Genomic DNA, 16,739 nt, shown 5'->3' with positions numbered 1-16,739 from the left:
ATGTTTTGCAGATATTTTCTCCCCGTCTGGGGCTTGTCTTTTCATCTCTTAAGAGTATCTCTTGAAGATCAGAATTTTCAATTTTGCTGAAGGCTAATTTATCAGCTTTTTATGTTATGGATGGTACTTTTGACATCACAGCTAAGAAATCTTTGCCTAACCTAAGTTCACAAAGATATTCTCCTATATTTTCTTCTAGAAGTTTACACTTCTAGCTTTTGCATTTAGGTCTATGATTTATTTTGAGTTAATCTTTATAAGTTATATGGGCCAATGTTAATTTTTTGGAATTTGGATACTCAATTATTCCAGTGCCATTGTTGTAAAAACTTTTTATCTCCATTGAATTGCTATTTCTGGACTGTATCCTTTCACCAATACCACACTGTGTTGATTATTTTAGCTTCATAATAGGTCTTATAAGTAATGTTAGTCCTTCAATGTTGATCTTCTTTTTCAAAATTGTTTTGGTTATTATAGTTCTTTTGCCTTTCTATGTAAATTTTAGAATCAACTTGTTTACTTCTACAAAAATACTGCAGTGATTTTTAATTTTGTATTGCATTGAATCTATAGATCAGTTTAGGGAGAGTCAGTATCTTTTTTTTTTTTTTTTTTTTTTTTTTTTGAGATGGAGTCTCGCTCTTATTGCCCAGGCTGGAGGGCAGTGGCATGATCTTGGCTCACCACAACCTCCATCTCCCAAGTTCAAGCGATTCTCCTGCCTCAGCCTCCCCAGTAGCTGGGATTACAGGCACCTGCCACCATGCCCGGCTAATTTTTTTTGTAGTTTTTATAGAGATGGGGTTTCGCCGTGTTGGCCAGGCTGGTCTTGAACTCCTAACCTCAGGTGATCCACCCACCTTGGCCTCCCAAAGTGCTGGGATTACAGGCATGAACCACCTTGCCTGGCTGGGAGAGTCAATATCTTAATAGTAACGAGTCTTCCAAGCCATGGAGACACTGTATCTCTCCATTTGTTTACATCTTTTTAAAAATTTATTTCCCAGCACTTTGGGAGGCCAAGACGGGCAGATCACAAGGTCAGGAGATCGAGACCATCCTGGTGAACACGGTGAAACCCCGTCTCTACTAAAAATACATAAAAAACTAGCCGGGCGAGGTGGCGGGCGCCTGTAGTTCCAGCTATTCGGGAGGCTGAGGCAGGAGAATGGCGTAAACCCGGGAGGCGGAGCTTGCAGTGAGCTGAGATCCGGCCACTGCACTCCAGCCTGGGTGACAGAGTGAGACTCCGTCTCAAAAAAAAAAAAAAAAAAAAATTTATTTCATCCAGGTTTTGTGGCTTTCAGCTTAGAGACCTTGCACATTAAAAAAAAAAAGTATACCAAAATTATTCTTTCAGGGATCATCTCTATAGTTTGTTACTTTGTTACTAGAGAAGCTTCTGTGAATGTGTAGAGCACTGGAAACTACAAGGCGAAGGCTCAGCATTCTCTCCTAAGCGTGAAGCTGGCGCCTGGTGTTGGTTGGCTGCAACTGCCATTTGCCATTGATGATCATTCTTCTCTTCTTGTGGTAGAGGAAGAGGGAGAGAATGCAGTTTGAGTGGTTTCTATTTTTTTGTTTTTTGTTTTTTAAGTTATACCTTAGTAGTTCGTGGTTTTGGGCCAGGCACGGTGGCTCAGGCCTGTAATCCCAGCACTTTGGGAGGCCGAGGCGGGCAGCTCACCTGAGGTCAGGGGTTCGAAACCAGCCTGACCTACATGGTGAAACCCTGCCTCTACTAAAAACACAAAAATTAACCTGGCACAGTGCAGGGCACTTGTAATCCCAGCTACTCGAGAGACTGAGGCAGGACAATTGCTTGAACCCAGGAGGTAGAGGTTGCAGTGAGTCGAGATCGCACCATTGCACTCCAGCCTAGGTGACAGAGAGACACTCCGTCTCAAAAAAAAAAAGTAGTTAATGGTTTCAGTGTTATTGTAAGTGGTACTTTTTACTATGTTGATTTCCAGTTGTTCATTGTTCGTATGTAGAAAAATGATTGAGTTCTGTTTATTGATCTTGTATACTGCAATCTTGTTAAATTCACTTATTGGTTCTAATAGCTTTTAATATATTCTTTGGGATTTTCTACATGGATAATCACTCATTTAGGAATGGAGATTATTTTATTTCTTCTCTTCCAATATGTATTCATTTTATTTCTTTTTCTTTTCTTTTCTTTTCTTTTTTTTTTTTTTTTTGGCCTTATTGTACTGGTAGGACCTCTAGTATGATTCCGGTATGAAAGGAATAGTAAGAGAGGACATCCTTGCCTTGTTTCCAGTTTTAGGGAAAAAACATTTGTGTTTTACATAGGCGCCCTTCATCAGGTTGAAGAAATTTCTTTCATTACAAGTTTGCTGAGTTTTTATTATTGGTGTCAAATCTTGTTAAATTATTTTTTGCATCTATTGAGATGATTATAAGGATTTTCTTATAATTGTCTGTTGATATGATAAATTACATTGATTCATTTTTGAATTTTGAACCAGTCTCAGAATCCTAGGACAAACAACACTTGGTCATGATGTATTATCTTATTTATATATTCCTGGATTCATTTGGCTAGTAGGTTTCCTAGGTTATCAGTCTGGAGATTTATTTTCTTTTCTTGTAATGTTTTTATCTCATTTTGGTATTTGAGTAAGGTTGTCATTACAAAATGAGTTTGGATGAGTTCCCTGCTTTTCTATATTCTGGACGAGTTTTTGTAGAATTGGTGTCACCTTTTCATTAATTGCTTGGTGGGATTAACCAGTGAAGATACCTGGACTTGGAGTTTTCTTTGTGGAAGGATTTTAAATACACATTCATTATCCCTTAATAGATTTAGGAATATTCAAGTTTTCTGTTTCTCCTTAAGTGAGCTTTGGCAGTTTGTGTCTTTCAAAGAAAGTGTCCATTTCATCTAAGTTGTTGAATCTATGGACACAGAGTTGTTTGTGATATTCCCTTCTTATCCTTAGAATATCTATAGTGTCTGTAGTGGTGTTCCCTATTTTATCTCTAACATGAGTTATTTGTATTTTTTAAATTATTAGTCTTGCAGAGATTCATCAGTTTTTATGTTTCAAAGAGACATCTTTTGATTTCATTATTTCATTAATTGTGTATATTTTTTTCTGTTCCTAAGTTCATCAATTGCCATTCTTTATCTTATCTTTCTACTTGCACTGGACTTAATTTGCTGCTTCTTCTTCTTTTTTTTTTCCTAGTTCGTTAGGAATCTTTAGATCAGCGATCAGCAAACTACTGACCCCTGATCCTACCTACTGCCTATTTTTGTAAATAAAATTTTATTGGAGCACAATCATGCTCATTTATTTATGTGTCTTCTGTGGCTGCTTTTATGCTACAGTGGTATAGTTGAAGTGGTATAACAGATATCATATAACATATAAGGCCCCAAATATTTACTATCTGACCCTTTACAAACTCTTTACTATCTTCCAAAGCCTGCTTCATATATAGCAGATCTTTGAATAACCTCATTTCATTCAACATCATTTCATTATAATATTCATAAGGAAAGAAAGTCAATTCCTGGCCAGGACCACTGTCTGTGTGGAGTGCTCATATTCTCCCCATATCTGCGTAGGTTTTCTCTGAGTACTCTAGTTTCCTAGCACAGCCAAAGATGTGCATGTTGGGTTGATTGGTGTGTCTAAATTGTCCCCGTATGACTGAGCTTGAGTGTGTGTGTAAGTGCACCTTGTGATGAAATGGCGTTCAGTCTAGGGTTGGTTCCTGCCTTGTTCCTGAGCTGCTGGAGTAGGCTCCCGTGATTCTGAACTGAAATAAGCAGGCTAGAAAATGGATGAATGAATGAATAATTGCAAATTATTATAAAGTAAAAATTTATAAAGTATACGATAATCATACAAACAAATGCATGACAGTAAATGATGCAATACAAAAGCCCACAGTTAGCCTGCCATGTTTGTGATTGTTTTTTAACTGCATGTGGTAGAGGATGCTCCTTACAGTTTCCCTTTGCAAACATTTATTCCTTGATTTAATCCACCACCACTATGACCACCATTACTTACGGATTCACCAAAAATTGGGTAAATAATTATCTTACTTGTTTTTATTAATCTTTTTAAAATCTATGCATAGCTCACATTTGTTTTAGTGTTTAATATTAGAAGAATTTGGGGTCTTTATTTAGAAGTTTGGTGATGTTTTTGTGACCAGGCATATGCCGTAAAAACTTAACTCTTGTTTATATCAATTTGCCTGTGGTGAAACTGGTTCTATTATACATTGTTTTGCCTAAAGTCCTAGTTTCCAAGAACATATTGATGATGTTAAGTGAGAACTTGCTGTAATTAATTTGAGATTTCTTTTTTCTAATGCAAGTATTTTACTGCTATATATTTCTCTCTAAGCATTGCTTTATCTGCATCCAATAAATTGTGATGTTGTATTTTCATTTTCTTTCAATTAAAAATATTTTCTGATTCCCCACAGCACTTCCTCTTTGATATATGGTTTTTTAGAAGTGTGTTGTAAAATGTTCAAATATTGGGGAATTTTTCAGATGTCTTTATGTTACTGATTTTTCTAGCTTATTCCATTATGTTTAGAGGGCGTATTTCATGTGATAGCAATTTAATTTATTAAAATGTGTTTTATGGCTTATTTAGTAAATGTCCCATGTACTCTTGACATAACTTTTGATTTATGTATTTTGAAGCTCTGTTGTTAAGCATGTCTACACTAAGGGTTGTCATGCCTTTATCATATGTATTGTCCTTCTTTATTCCTAATATTGCATTGGTCTGAACTCTCCTTCATCAGATATTAATATGGCTGCTACAACTTTCTTTTGATTAGTGTCATATTTCTTCATCCTTTCACCTTTTTTTCAAGATAACTTTTGGAACACTTTCATCAACAGAATGGAAGTACACAAATGAATCTTAAAACCAGCTGGGTGCAGTGGCTCACACCTATAATCCCAACACTTTGGGAGGCCAAGGCCGGCAGATCACTTGAGGTCAGCAGTTCGAGGTTAGCCTGGCCAACATGGTGAAAACCTGTCTCTACTAAAAATACAAAAATTAGCTGGGTGTGGTGGCACATGCCTGTAATCCCAGCTACTTGGGAGGCTGAGGCAGGAGGGTCACTTGAACCCGGGAAGTGGTGGTTGCAGTGAGCTGAGATGGCACCACTGCACTCCAGCCTGGGAGACAGAGACTCTGTCTCAAAAAATAAATAAAATAAATAAAACCAGTGCATCGATGAGTAAGATCTAACACAAAAGTACCCATACCTCATGACGAAAATATAATCAGATGGAGGAAGACAAAAGTCTAAGAGAATGGAGGAGATATGCATATGAGGAAGGAAGGACTCTGGGACTGAATTATCAGATGGACTCAGCAGATGTCTTTAAGTTTCACATACCCTGAGCCCCTAATCAGTGGTTTGAGACAAGCATTATATTTGGTCACAGTGGGTATATGCTATGTCCAGAATGGGAAGAAAGTTCAGAATCCTGTGGAGACTGTAGACACTTAACTCTATAATAATGAGGTGGAGGGTATGAGGATGCTAGAGCTCTAGGGAAGCTCTTTCTTTGTGTCATTAACCACACTGCAGCAAGATATGGTAAAAAATTATTCAAGTTACTAGTTTAATGGAAGAGTTAGAGTGGCTACAGAAAAGGCTCCATGAAAACATCCAACTGGCATGGAGGAAATAAACATTCAGCCACTAGAGTAGTTATGGTGCCACGCTCAAGAGTTGGTAGACGAAAGGTGTTCTCTCTGATTGACTTATAAAAGACAATCTTTCTTCACATAGAGGACTAGAAGGTTCTATCAGTACTGACCTTTTCCTGTTTAGTCTTATATCTTGAGGCATCTCTGGGTTTACTGCTAGGATCATATCAATCATCAGCTTCAGGTGTAGTTTTGTAATGGTGCCAAGTAGAGTTCTTAAAAACTGGACATCTCTCAAATGATTCACTTAAAACAGCCTTTAAATAAGTGACAGCATCAATACCCATTTATTCCATCACATAGTATTAGATCTCCTTAAAAATATATAGCACGCAGATGAAAAAAATGGTGACTTTTGACTGAATCCAGCCAAAGGGACAACTCTTATAGGCTATAGCTATGTCTATTAGAATTTGAATACATATAGTTTTAAAAAGATGCATTTTCAAAGTGAGTCACCACCACCTCGGTCACTTATCTTAATGAATAAATCTTTTCTTTTAACCCAAATGACAAGGGTTTTAACAGCCAAATATCTCTATTTTCTGTCCTCATGGAGTGCTACTGTTGTTCTCACTGAGTTCGTGAATTGCATGTATAACAGATGTATAGGCATATAAACTACTTGAATAGGTTTGTCTGGAGCTTTGGCACTGACCTCTTCAACTTCCACCTCTGGAGCTACCAGCTAATACTATTCACACAGTCACTTGGCTGTTTCATATACATTGTTCACTACATCAGCCACATTACAGGTGAGATCACTATTTCTTCTGTGTTTAGAATGAGCAGGGATAGTGTCACCATCAAACAGAAGTGCGTGCTAGTTAATAAGCATGTGGGAAGAAATGGAGTTGGGATAAAACCATTCTGGAAGATACTGGCAATACTACTAATAAAAGACTCAAACAAATAATTTTTCTTGTATTCAATCACTCCATGTACCACTATAGAAACCACATTTTTCTGACTTTCATCGGTACTTATTGAAAGTACTTATCTAAGACCTGTGGATCTTCAGATCTTCAGGGCTCTTATTTTTAAATTCTTTTTTTTTTTTTTTTTTTTTTGAGATGAAATCTCGCTTTGTCGCCCAGGCTGGAGTGCAGTGACTCACTTGGCTCACTGCAAGCTCCACCTCCTGGGTTCATGCCATTCTCCTGCCTCAGCCTCCTGAGTAGCTGGGACTACAGGTGCCCGCCACCATGCCCGGTTAATTTTTTTTTTTTTTTTGTATTTTTAGTAGAGACGGTATTTCACCATGCTAGCCGGGATGGTCTCAATCTCCTGACCTCATGCTCTGCCCACCTCAGCCTCCCAAAGTGCTGGGATTACAGGCATGAGCCACCGTGCCTGGCCCTTATTTTTATATTCTAAAACTTCAAGAAAGTTCTGCATATACCAACTTTGAACCAATCCCACTGAAGGCCTGTTAAACCACTTACCCAGCAGAAAATTGGCTTCATTCACTGTGTTAGCTGGTAGCACAGGAATCTCCCTTTGTAAAATCATATATGATGTTCTCTCAAGCCATTATCTCTCCCAAAGTCCAGGAACTTCTTGATGGAGAGTGATGACAGCAAGAGGCACAGATAGCAATTGATGTACTTGGGCACTGGCTGCTTTAGTAGCCACCAGTGTAGCCATAGCCTTGCCATGACAGTGCACAGACCTGCTTAGATGCCTGGGTGGACACGGGGGTCTATGCAGCCAGACCATTTGGACTAGGCGTGTTCTTCATGAGTGAACCCCTGTTTCAGTTTCAACCTCAGCCTTGGCCCATTGGTACAGCCACTTCAGCAGCTCCCAGGCTAAAGCTACTGCTCTTGGCTTCCCCAGGCCCTATCCATTCTTTTACTTTTAACTTATTTATGCTTTTACATTTAAAATAAGTTTGTTATAAATAACATATAGTTTAATTTTGATTTTTACATCTAATCTGTCGAATCTATTCTTTTAGATGATATTTTAGACCACTTACATTTAATGTAATTGTTGATACAGCTAGTTATATTAAAATCTACCACCTTGCATGTTGTTTCTATTTGTTCAATCTCCTCTGTTTTGCTTTTCTCCTCTTTTTCTGTCTTCATTCATATTCATTCTTTTCTATGATTCCATTTTATATCCACTATTGGCTTATTAGTTATACCTTAAAAGCTTTTTTTGTTGTTCACCTTAGGGTTTATATGATACATTTTAATTAATCATGGTCTGCATCACAAGAAGAGTCATAATTTGCTTTTTATCAAGCCCCTACAGCTCTAGAACAATTATGACCTAAATATTAGTATCTAGATTCATTGCTATGATGGTACGATCACTTCATAATTCTTTTTTCATTATTTTATGAGCAAAATATTTATAGGGAAAGCATATGAAATTTGACATATAAATGCCAACAAAATAGTTGGAAAAGGAAAGGCTATCATTGTTGGTAATGTTCACGTATCCTTAAATTTCACCAACACGACATATGAAAAAATAGTCGATTATTTGCCTTTTGTTTTCAAACAGATGTTGCAGCTGTAGAAGAATGGTTGGTAAGGATCACTTTACATCATGGACTAAATATTTATGCTACTGAAGGAACTCTATTGGATCGTATTCGAGGTAAATGCCAACAGACAGAAGTAAAATGGAATTCATATATTGTTTCAACAAACTTTGACGTCTGCTATATGCCAGATTCTGAGGTCCTAGAGATTAAAAAAAGAAAAAAAAGAGAGAGTCATGACCCTTGAGGCACTCACAATCTGATAGGACAAAGAATTAAATACATGTGGGTAAATTATTAACAGAGATCTGCAAAGAGTGCTATAGAAATATGGAAATACAGGCTGGGCAGGGTGGCTCACGCCTGTAATCTCAGCACTTTGGGAGGCCAAGGTGGGCAGATCACTTGAGGCCAGGAGTTTGAGACCAGCCTGGCCACCATGGTGAAACTCCATCTCTACTAAAAAAAAAAAAAAAAAAAAAAACAAAAAACAAAAGTTAACCAGGTGTAATGATGCACACCTGTAGTCCTAGCTACTTGGGAGACTGAGGCAGGAGAATCGCTTGAACCCAGGAGGCAGAGGTTGCAGTGAGCCAAGATTGCACCAGTGTATTCCAGCCTGGGCAACAGAGTGAGACTGTGTCTCAAAAAAAAAAAAAAAAAAAAAAAAAGGAAATACATATTTTATTGTGGCCATATTGAGGGTCATTATAAACAATGGCATATAAAGTTGATTATATTTACTTATTCCAAAAAAGTATGTAGTTTTAAGTAGCTTCCAAAATTAAAAAAAAAAAAAAAAAAAAAAAAACAGTGTTACTAATTGTCCAATAGTAATTCCAATACTGTCTTTGGGACTCTGATAGTTTGGTATCCTATGCTACTTTTTAAGTACTGAAATATCAATATAAAATTGTTATATCAATTTTTAAAAGATCTGAAATCTGAATCATTTACAAATTGAGATGCACCTAAAATATTACATACTGTATTAAAATGCTAACTTACATTTGTTTAGAATGTACTGAGGTATAATTGCAACAAAAAGCTTCACAAATTGGTAGATCTTTGAAACCGCCAGGTGCAGAGATGAGATTGATCTGTTTGAAGAACTGAAAGGAGATTAGTGTTGCTGAAGCATAGTAAATGACAGAGTGGTGGATCATGAGTTTGGAGAAGCTGGCAGGGATCTTGGTAAAAAGTGTGGACTTTATTGTAATTATGATTTAGAGCCACTGGGATATTTTAAGCAGAGAAGTAATAAATTCTGATTTATCTTTTATAATGAAAAGATCATTTTGGCTGCTGTGTAGAGAATAACTCTTGAGGAAGGATAGCAAGAATGGAATAAAGGAAATTGGTAGCAGTTGTTGCAGTAGTCCCCCTTGAGAAGGTCTGGAGTAGATGGACAGTAGCATTAGCAGTGGAGGTGGTGAGCAGAGCCTTCAGAATACATTTTGAAAGTAGAGCTGCTATGGCTTCTTGGTGGACTAAGGTGGGGGAAAACAGAAGTAACAAGGATGATGCCTGGATTTCTTACTCAAACATTCAAGTAGAGGATGTTATCATTCACCAAAATGCTGAAGACAGGAGGAGCAGACACTGGGAAATAGGAATCAAGAGTTAAAGCTAGAGTTAGAAATCTTTATTCACTCCTGAACTCAAAAGAGAGTGTAAAACCTTGTCTCTATTTCTTTATATCCAATCCACACCCCAAACCACTCATTTATTTCCATCTCCTCGACGCTACTCAAACTGCTGCTAATCATAGTCACCAGTGACCTTCATACAGGTCACTTTTCTGTCCCCTTTTTAGCTTCTTAGTAGCTGTCAAAACTTTTAATCACTTCTTTGTTCTTAAAATGCTTAAGATTTTACTACCTGACTTCAGGAGCTTGTATATAAGTAGGGGGGCATTGTCAGCTCAGTGATGTCCAGTGGTAGGCTGAAATCTCCCTGACCTGGGTGTGAATGGTCTGCAAACACATGCTACACCCTTTGCCCCACATTTCTTTAAATTCTGGAATGACTTCCTGGTGAATTAGTGTAGTTAGAGATTGTGTCTTTTTCCCTTCTTGGCTGTCCCTGTGCTGCACTATGTCTACCCTGATGAAAAGTTAGCTTCTTGCTTTGCACAAAGTGAAAAAAATATCACACAAAGTCTTTGGGTTTGTAGCAGATTTTGTTGAAAGGTGGGGAGACAGAAGAGAATGTAAATAGCTAAATAACTGGTTATTAGTTATCTCTGCTCTTAAAAGTGCTTTGACTATTTTTGAAATTCACATAGCAGTAGTCTTTCAAATTGCCCTGGCTTACTTTTTGTACTCTTTTTTGTTTCTCATTTTTTTCCAAAAGAAAAAAAAACCCTCCCTTTTTTTAATGCATGAAAATTCGACTTTAGATCCAATCCTTTGCATATCCAAAAGTAATATTTTAAGTTTTAAAATTTGTGAAGCCTTGTCTGATGATGTTCTTTCAAAAGGCTCATTGTCTACCCTGGTCTGGTGAGGAAGAGTGTACCCTGATTCTTCTACTTACAGTGAGTGCAGAGTCCTATTGGAGCACCTGGGAGGAGAGCCTCACTCATTCTAGGGCATCATGGAAGGCTTCCCAAAGAGGGAGACATTCACATCGAGGACTGAAAAATAGGGTTGTGAGAAAAACAGATATTTAAAGCCCCATGAACTAGAGCCTCTAGTGGGAGGGCAGTTCTGGCAAGAAGTAAAGCTGAGGAACCAAGAGGACGTTAGATTCTGGAAGGCCTGGTTTGCCACGTGAAAGACCTTATTTGCCACTAGTGCTACTATTCTGCCTGTGCTGCATTGGAGATGCCTCACCTCTGATTGCTTTTTCTTCTGCATCTCATTTGCAACTTCTATCTTGCAGAAATCCTTCTAAGTCTCTTGGCCCCTAATGATAACTGTCCCTGTTCACCACTGCTACTCTGGATTTATTCTCATTTTCATCTACCTACTGTTGTTTCAATGAGACTGGGAAGAGAACAGAAAGTAAATGAGTGGGCCCCTGAAGCAGAAGTTATAAATGTATTCTGTGATTCTGCAATTCCATTTATACAGATAGATCCTGTGGCAAATAGTACTTTTCAGCTATCTTCCAGAAATCCCTCTAAGTCTCTTGGCTACTAATGATAACTGTCCCTGTTCTCCCCTGCTACTCTGGATTTATTCTCATTTTTATGTATCTACTGCTATTTCAGTGGGATTGGGAAGAGAACAAAAAGGAAATGAGTGGGCTCAGAAGTTATAAATGTGTGTATTCTGTGATCCAGCAATTTCATTTCTAGGGACAGATCCTGTGGCAAATGGTATTTTTCAAATGTGGCCAAAGCAATCTCTCCCATTCCACATGCTGCAATGTAACCTTGCCAGCCCTCCATCAAGGGGAATTAGACTTTACTCATTATATCCTGGAAAATAGTCACTGACTGATTTTTAACCAATGCAGAGTGAGGTAATACACCTTTTCTGAACTATAGAATGGTTTCTTTACATAGTTCTTTTAAAACCTTTAAAGGAAAGTAGCAATGTTCCATTTTCAAGGGTGCTCCCACCATTTAAACACCCAAATTTGATTTCTGCAGAACCGATTCTTCAGTGGGCTCTTGGGGTTGAGATTCCAGCAAGTGAGATGGGTAAAATATATCCACATGTGGTAGATCTCAAAGTGACAAAATGCCCCTGTGCCAATGACGTGGGATTACTAGGCTTCGTTATGGATGCACTACTTGATGGTAGGTTTACAGCTTCATTAAATGTTGATGTTGGCATTTGTATTTTATAACAGTAATGTTTAACTGGCAGCAGAAATAAATGCATAGACATAGGGAAGGAAAATTGTTTCCTAAAAATATCTAAAAATTTATTCTTCAATACTGTGTGTTGCCTGCTTGCAAGTGTGATATACTAAGTATGTTTTCTTGCTGTGACTTTTTGTCATGTTAATTGTGACTTTAGTGTGTCTCCTAATTTCCTTTATGCCATGCCCTCCATTAATATGTTACTTTCTCCCAGAGATTATCTGCTATTCCTGCCATGTATAAATAGGTATTGTTGTTCCTGAAATACCACATTACTTTGTTTATGTTTGCATTTTTTTCATTACTACTGTAATATCTGAGAGCATCTATATAGGGAAAGAAATAACTGTTTCTCTCTGTATTCATTTCATAACACTCTACTACCAAATGTATAGATTTTCCACACCAGGTGATTCTCCAGTTCTCTGTGGATGACCGAGTAGGTGCCCTATGGTTTAATTCAATTCCGGCACTAGCTATCTGGAGTTAGCACAGACCCTCCTCCCTAACCAACAACAGATTAAGGGCTCAGTTCCCCAAGACTGTCCCCCAATTCAAATGCCAGTCACAAGTCCTAGGCTGTAGTTCCAATCAACTAATTATAATTTGGGGAGGTCCCACAACCCCTTCCTTGAGTTCAATAATTTGCTAGCACAACCCATAGAACTCAGGGGAACATTTATTTAGGTTTGCCAGTTTATTATAAAGGACAAAACAAAGGATACAGTAAACAGTTGGGCAAGGTCCAAAAGATTTCCAAGTAAAGGAGCTTCTGTCCCCGTAGAGTTGTGACACGCCACACCCCTGTTATGTAGATGTGTTTTAGCATTCCAAAACCTGCACTGTAAGGATTTTTATGGAGGCTTTATCACATAGACATGATCAATTATTTATTCAATCTCCAGCCCCTCCCCACTTCCTGGGAGATACACTGAGGGGCTGAAGGCTCCAAGCTTCTAATCATGGCTTGCTTTTTCTGGCAACCACCCCACATCTTAAAGCTATCTGGGGGTCTGTCAAGAGTTGCTTCATTAGAACAAAAGACAATCACATCACCCAGGAAATTCCAAGGAGTTTAGGGGTTCTGTATCAGGAACTGGGGCCGGAGACCAAATATTTGAACAAAGGATGTTCCTAGCACTCCATCATGCAGGAAATTGTGGGGGTTTAGGAGTTCTCTATCAGGAGCTAAGGAAAACCAAATATATATTTCTCATTATATCACAATATTATAATGTCATTACACATTTCAACTACTAATAGTATTATTCTAATTATTGTTCCTAGCTAATTGATGACCTCCTAGACCCCAAATTCAGTGAATATAAAGAAAAATAAATATATATAAAAATTAAACAATAAGAAACAAAATGTTATTACTTGTAGATAATATGTATACCTACATAAAAATCCAAAAAGATCTATAGAAAAACTCAGAACAAATATGGGCATGCTGGAAGGTTGTGAGATAGAATAACAATGTATAAAAATCACTCCACCAAGGACTAATTAAAGATTGCAATTTTAAAAATCCTATTAAGGTAAGAAATCCCAAAAAGTACCCAGGAATAAAAAAAGGAGTTGCAAGGCCTATTGTGTAGAAACTATAAAACTAATGAAGGTCAATAAAAAAGACCAAAATAAATAAGAGATTTCATGTTTATAAGCAGGAACTTCTGGTATTATAAAGATTTATTTTATAAATAAATTTACTACAAATAAAATTTATTACAAATTTATCAATCAATTCAATATGATTCCAAGAAAAGTTATAACAATGTTTTTGGTTTGTGTGTGTGTGTATGTGTGTAAAAATTGGCAAGCCAAACACAAAATTCATATGGGAGAATGATGCACCATGAATAGCAAACATAATTTTAGAGAAAATAAAAAGAACAAAAATTTGTCCTAGCATGACTTATTATAAAGTAACAGATTAAAACAGTATGCATCAGTATAGGGATAGACAAATAATCTTGCCCAAATCTCTTTGACTTCCTAATGGCTTACAGTCTGCTTCTGCTGAATTCCTTTAGTTTTACTAGGTTGGTGCAAAAGTAATTGAGGTTTTTGCAATTACTTTTAATGGCAACAACCATGATTACTTTTGCACCAACCTAATAAATGTGTCTTTTTCCACTCTCTGCTGTCATATGCTACACTATGTCAATCCAGATAGAAACTTGGCTCCTTTTCTTATCTTGTTCTGTGAATAGGAGGTCCTAGCCAGGACCTCCTCCTCCTCCTCTTTATCCAAACACCAATACCTACCTTACTTCCGTGAGCCACAGGAGAGGGGTCATTCTCAACTCCTCATGCTTGATTCTGCCTTACAAATGAAAGTCATGGGAGAGAAGCAGCAGTCTTAATTCCTTGGGATCACACTCATGAGGCCACCTCAACCACTCAAGAAAACAAACAACTTCAGCAACAGGTTCTTTAGGTGAAACCACCTTTTCCCCAACTGGTCACCACTGTGCTGAAGCAAAAAAGGAAGTTCTCACAGTATCAAGCTGTGACTGCCTAAACCAGCAATCCTTTTTTTCTTTTTCTTTTTCTTTTTTTTTTTTTTTTTTTTTTTTTTTGAGACAGGGTCTCTCTCTGTTGCCCAGGCTGGAATGCAGAGGCACAATCACGGCTCACTACAGCCTCAACCTCCTAGGCTCAAGCAATCCTCCCACCTCAGCCTCCCACGTAGCTAGGATTACAGGTGCACACCACCACACCCAACTAGCAATTCCTTTGTGAGGCCTTGTTTGTCCTCCTGGCCTTCATACCACATGGAGTTAATGGTGGGAACAGCTATGCAGTAGCCCCATGTACTCCAGTTTGGACTTATTACCCCCTTTCCTCCTCTAGGATATTCTTCAGATATAAACGTCAGGTCTCCCATCAGTTACCAGAAACATAAACCTCCCTAGATCGTTTCTGGTTATCCTATCCCACATACTATTCTGATCATCCTCTAATTTGATTCAAACTTTTATCCCTCTCTATCCACCCAAATCCTTTCATTAGAATTTGTGGCCTGTCATTAACAAACTCCCCCATATCACTCACTTTTTTTCTGAATGGTCCCTTAACTTTCTTTCCATAGAGTGCCTGGTCATCCCCAGATGACATTCTTTCCCCTCAGCCCTCCCACATATCACATATCTCAAAACCCAGGTGGGGGTTGTTGTCTTTGCTCCTTAGGATTACTGCTTAATCATTACTCCCTTCATCTTGTTTGAAACATGGAACTTTTTTGAACTCAGACTTTACCTCCCTCTAACTCTTCTTGGTTGCCAGCATTTGGTGACCTCCTCACCACTCACAGTCATTCATTTACAAGTTTAATCTCTGGGTCCCTGCCTTCCTCTCCACTTGACTTTCATCACTATTTTTGGTGACTTCACCATCCATATGGATGATCCACACAGTAAAAAGTACCCAGCTTCAAGGCTTCTTTTCGTACAATGATCTTTCCCCTATCTTACTCCTATGGTAGTATTCTTCTTAAAATTTTTTATTTAATAATTTTAACTTTTATTTTAGATTCGAGGGGAAGTACATCACCCTGATACCAAAACCTGGCAAAGACACAACAAAAAAAGAAAACTAGAAGCCAATATTTTGATGAACATAGACAGAAAAATTCTTGACAAAATAGTAGCAAATAGAATCCAGCAGCATATTACTATGCAGCTGTAAAAAAAGAGTGAGTTCATGTCTTTTGCAGGGACATGGATAAAGCTGGAAACCATCATTCTCAGCAGACTAACACAGGAACAGAAAACCAAACACCACTAGTTCTCACTCATAAGTGGGAGTTGAACAATGAGAACCTATGGGCATAGTGAGGGGAGCATCACACATCAGGGCCTGTCGGGGGATGGGGGCAAGAGGAGGGATAGCATTAGGAGAAATATCTAATGTAGATGATGGGTTGATAGGTGCAGCAAACCACCATGGCACATATACACCTATGTAACAAACCTGCACGTTCTGCACATGTATACCAGGACTTAAAGTATAATAAAATAAATAAATAAATATTATTAAAATAAATAAATAAATAAAATTTTAAAAATAAAAATAAAAAATAAAAAGTTAATTCAAAGCTGGGCACAGTGACTCAAACCTGTAATCCCAGCACTTTGGGGAGGCTGAGGTGGGCAAATCACCTGAAGTCAGGAGTTTGAGACCAGCCTGGTCAACATGGTGAAATCCCATCTCTACTAAAATATAAAAATTAGTAAGGCGTGGTAGCAAGTGCCTGCAATCCCAACTACTTGGGAGGCTGAGGCAGGAGAACCTCTTGAACCCGGGAGGTGGAGGGTGCAGTGAGCTGAGACCGCGCCATTGCACTCCAGCCTGGGTGACGAGCAAAACTCCATCTAAAAAAAAAAAAAAAAAAAAAAAAAAGTTAATTCATCACAATGAAGTAGGCTTCATTCCTGGGATGCAAAATTGGTTCAACATATGCAAATCAAGAAATGTTATTCTTTTTGCTTAGGAATACTTTAGCTATTTGCGCTCTTTTTTGGTTTTGTATGAATTTTAGGATTTTTTTTCTAATTCTGTGAAAAATAGTGTTGGTATTTTGATGGGAATTGCATTGAATCTATAGATTGTTTTGGGCAGTATGGATGTGGGGGAAAGGGAATGCTTATACACTGCTGGTGGGAATGTAAATTAGTACAACCTC

General features: G+C 37.9%; 1 protein-coding gene and 1 non-coding gene across 2 annotated transcripts in view; both read left to right on the top strand.

The window, feature by feature from the left end:
• The window catches only part of CATSPERB (cation channel sperm associated auxiliary subunit beta), a 152,580-nt gene that overhangs the window by 14,026 nt on the left and 121,815 nt on the right, over positions 1-16,739 (top strand). Inside the window, 2 exon segments of the mRNA XM_045396737.3 lie at positions 8,253-8,348; positions 11,834-11,983. Of these exon segments, the coding sequence (XP_045252672.3) occupies positions 8,253-8,348; positions 11,834-11,983 (246 nt within the window).
• Positions 1,348-1,571, top strand: LOC123575026 (small nucleolar RNA U3). The gene has a single exon (XR_006700196.1). It is a non-coding gene; the product is annotated as a small nucleolar RNA U3 (small nucleolar RNA).

Source organism: Macaca fascicularis, chromosome 7 (genome assembly GCF_037993035.2).
Source record: "Macaca fascicularis isolate 582-1 chromosome 7, T2T-MFA8v1.1".
NCBI classification, from domain to species: domain Eukaryota; kingdom Metazoa; phylum Chordata; class Mammalia; order Primates; family Cercopithecidae; genus Macaca; species Macaca fascicularis.
This window is presented reverse-complemented; position numbering and strand designations above follow the sequence as displayed.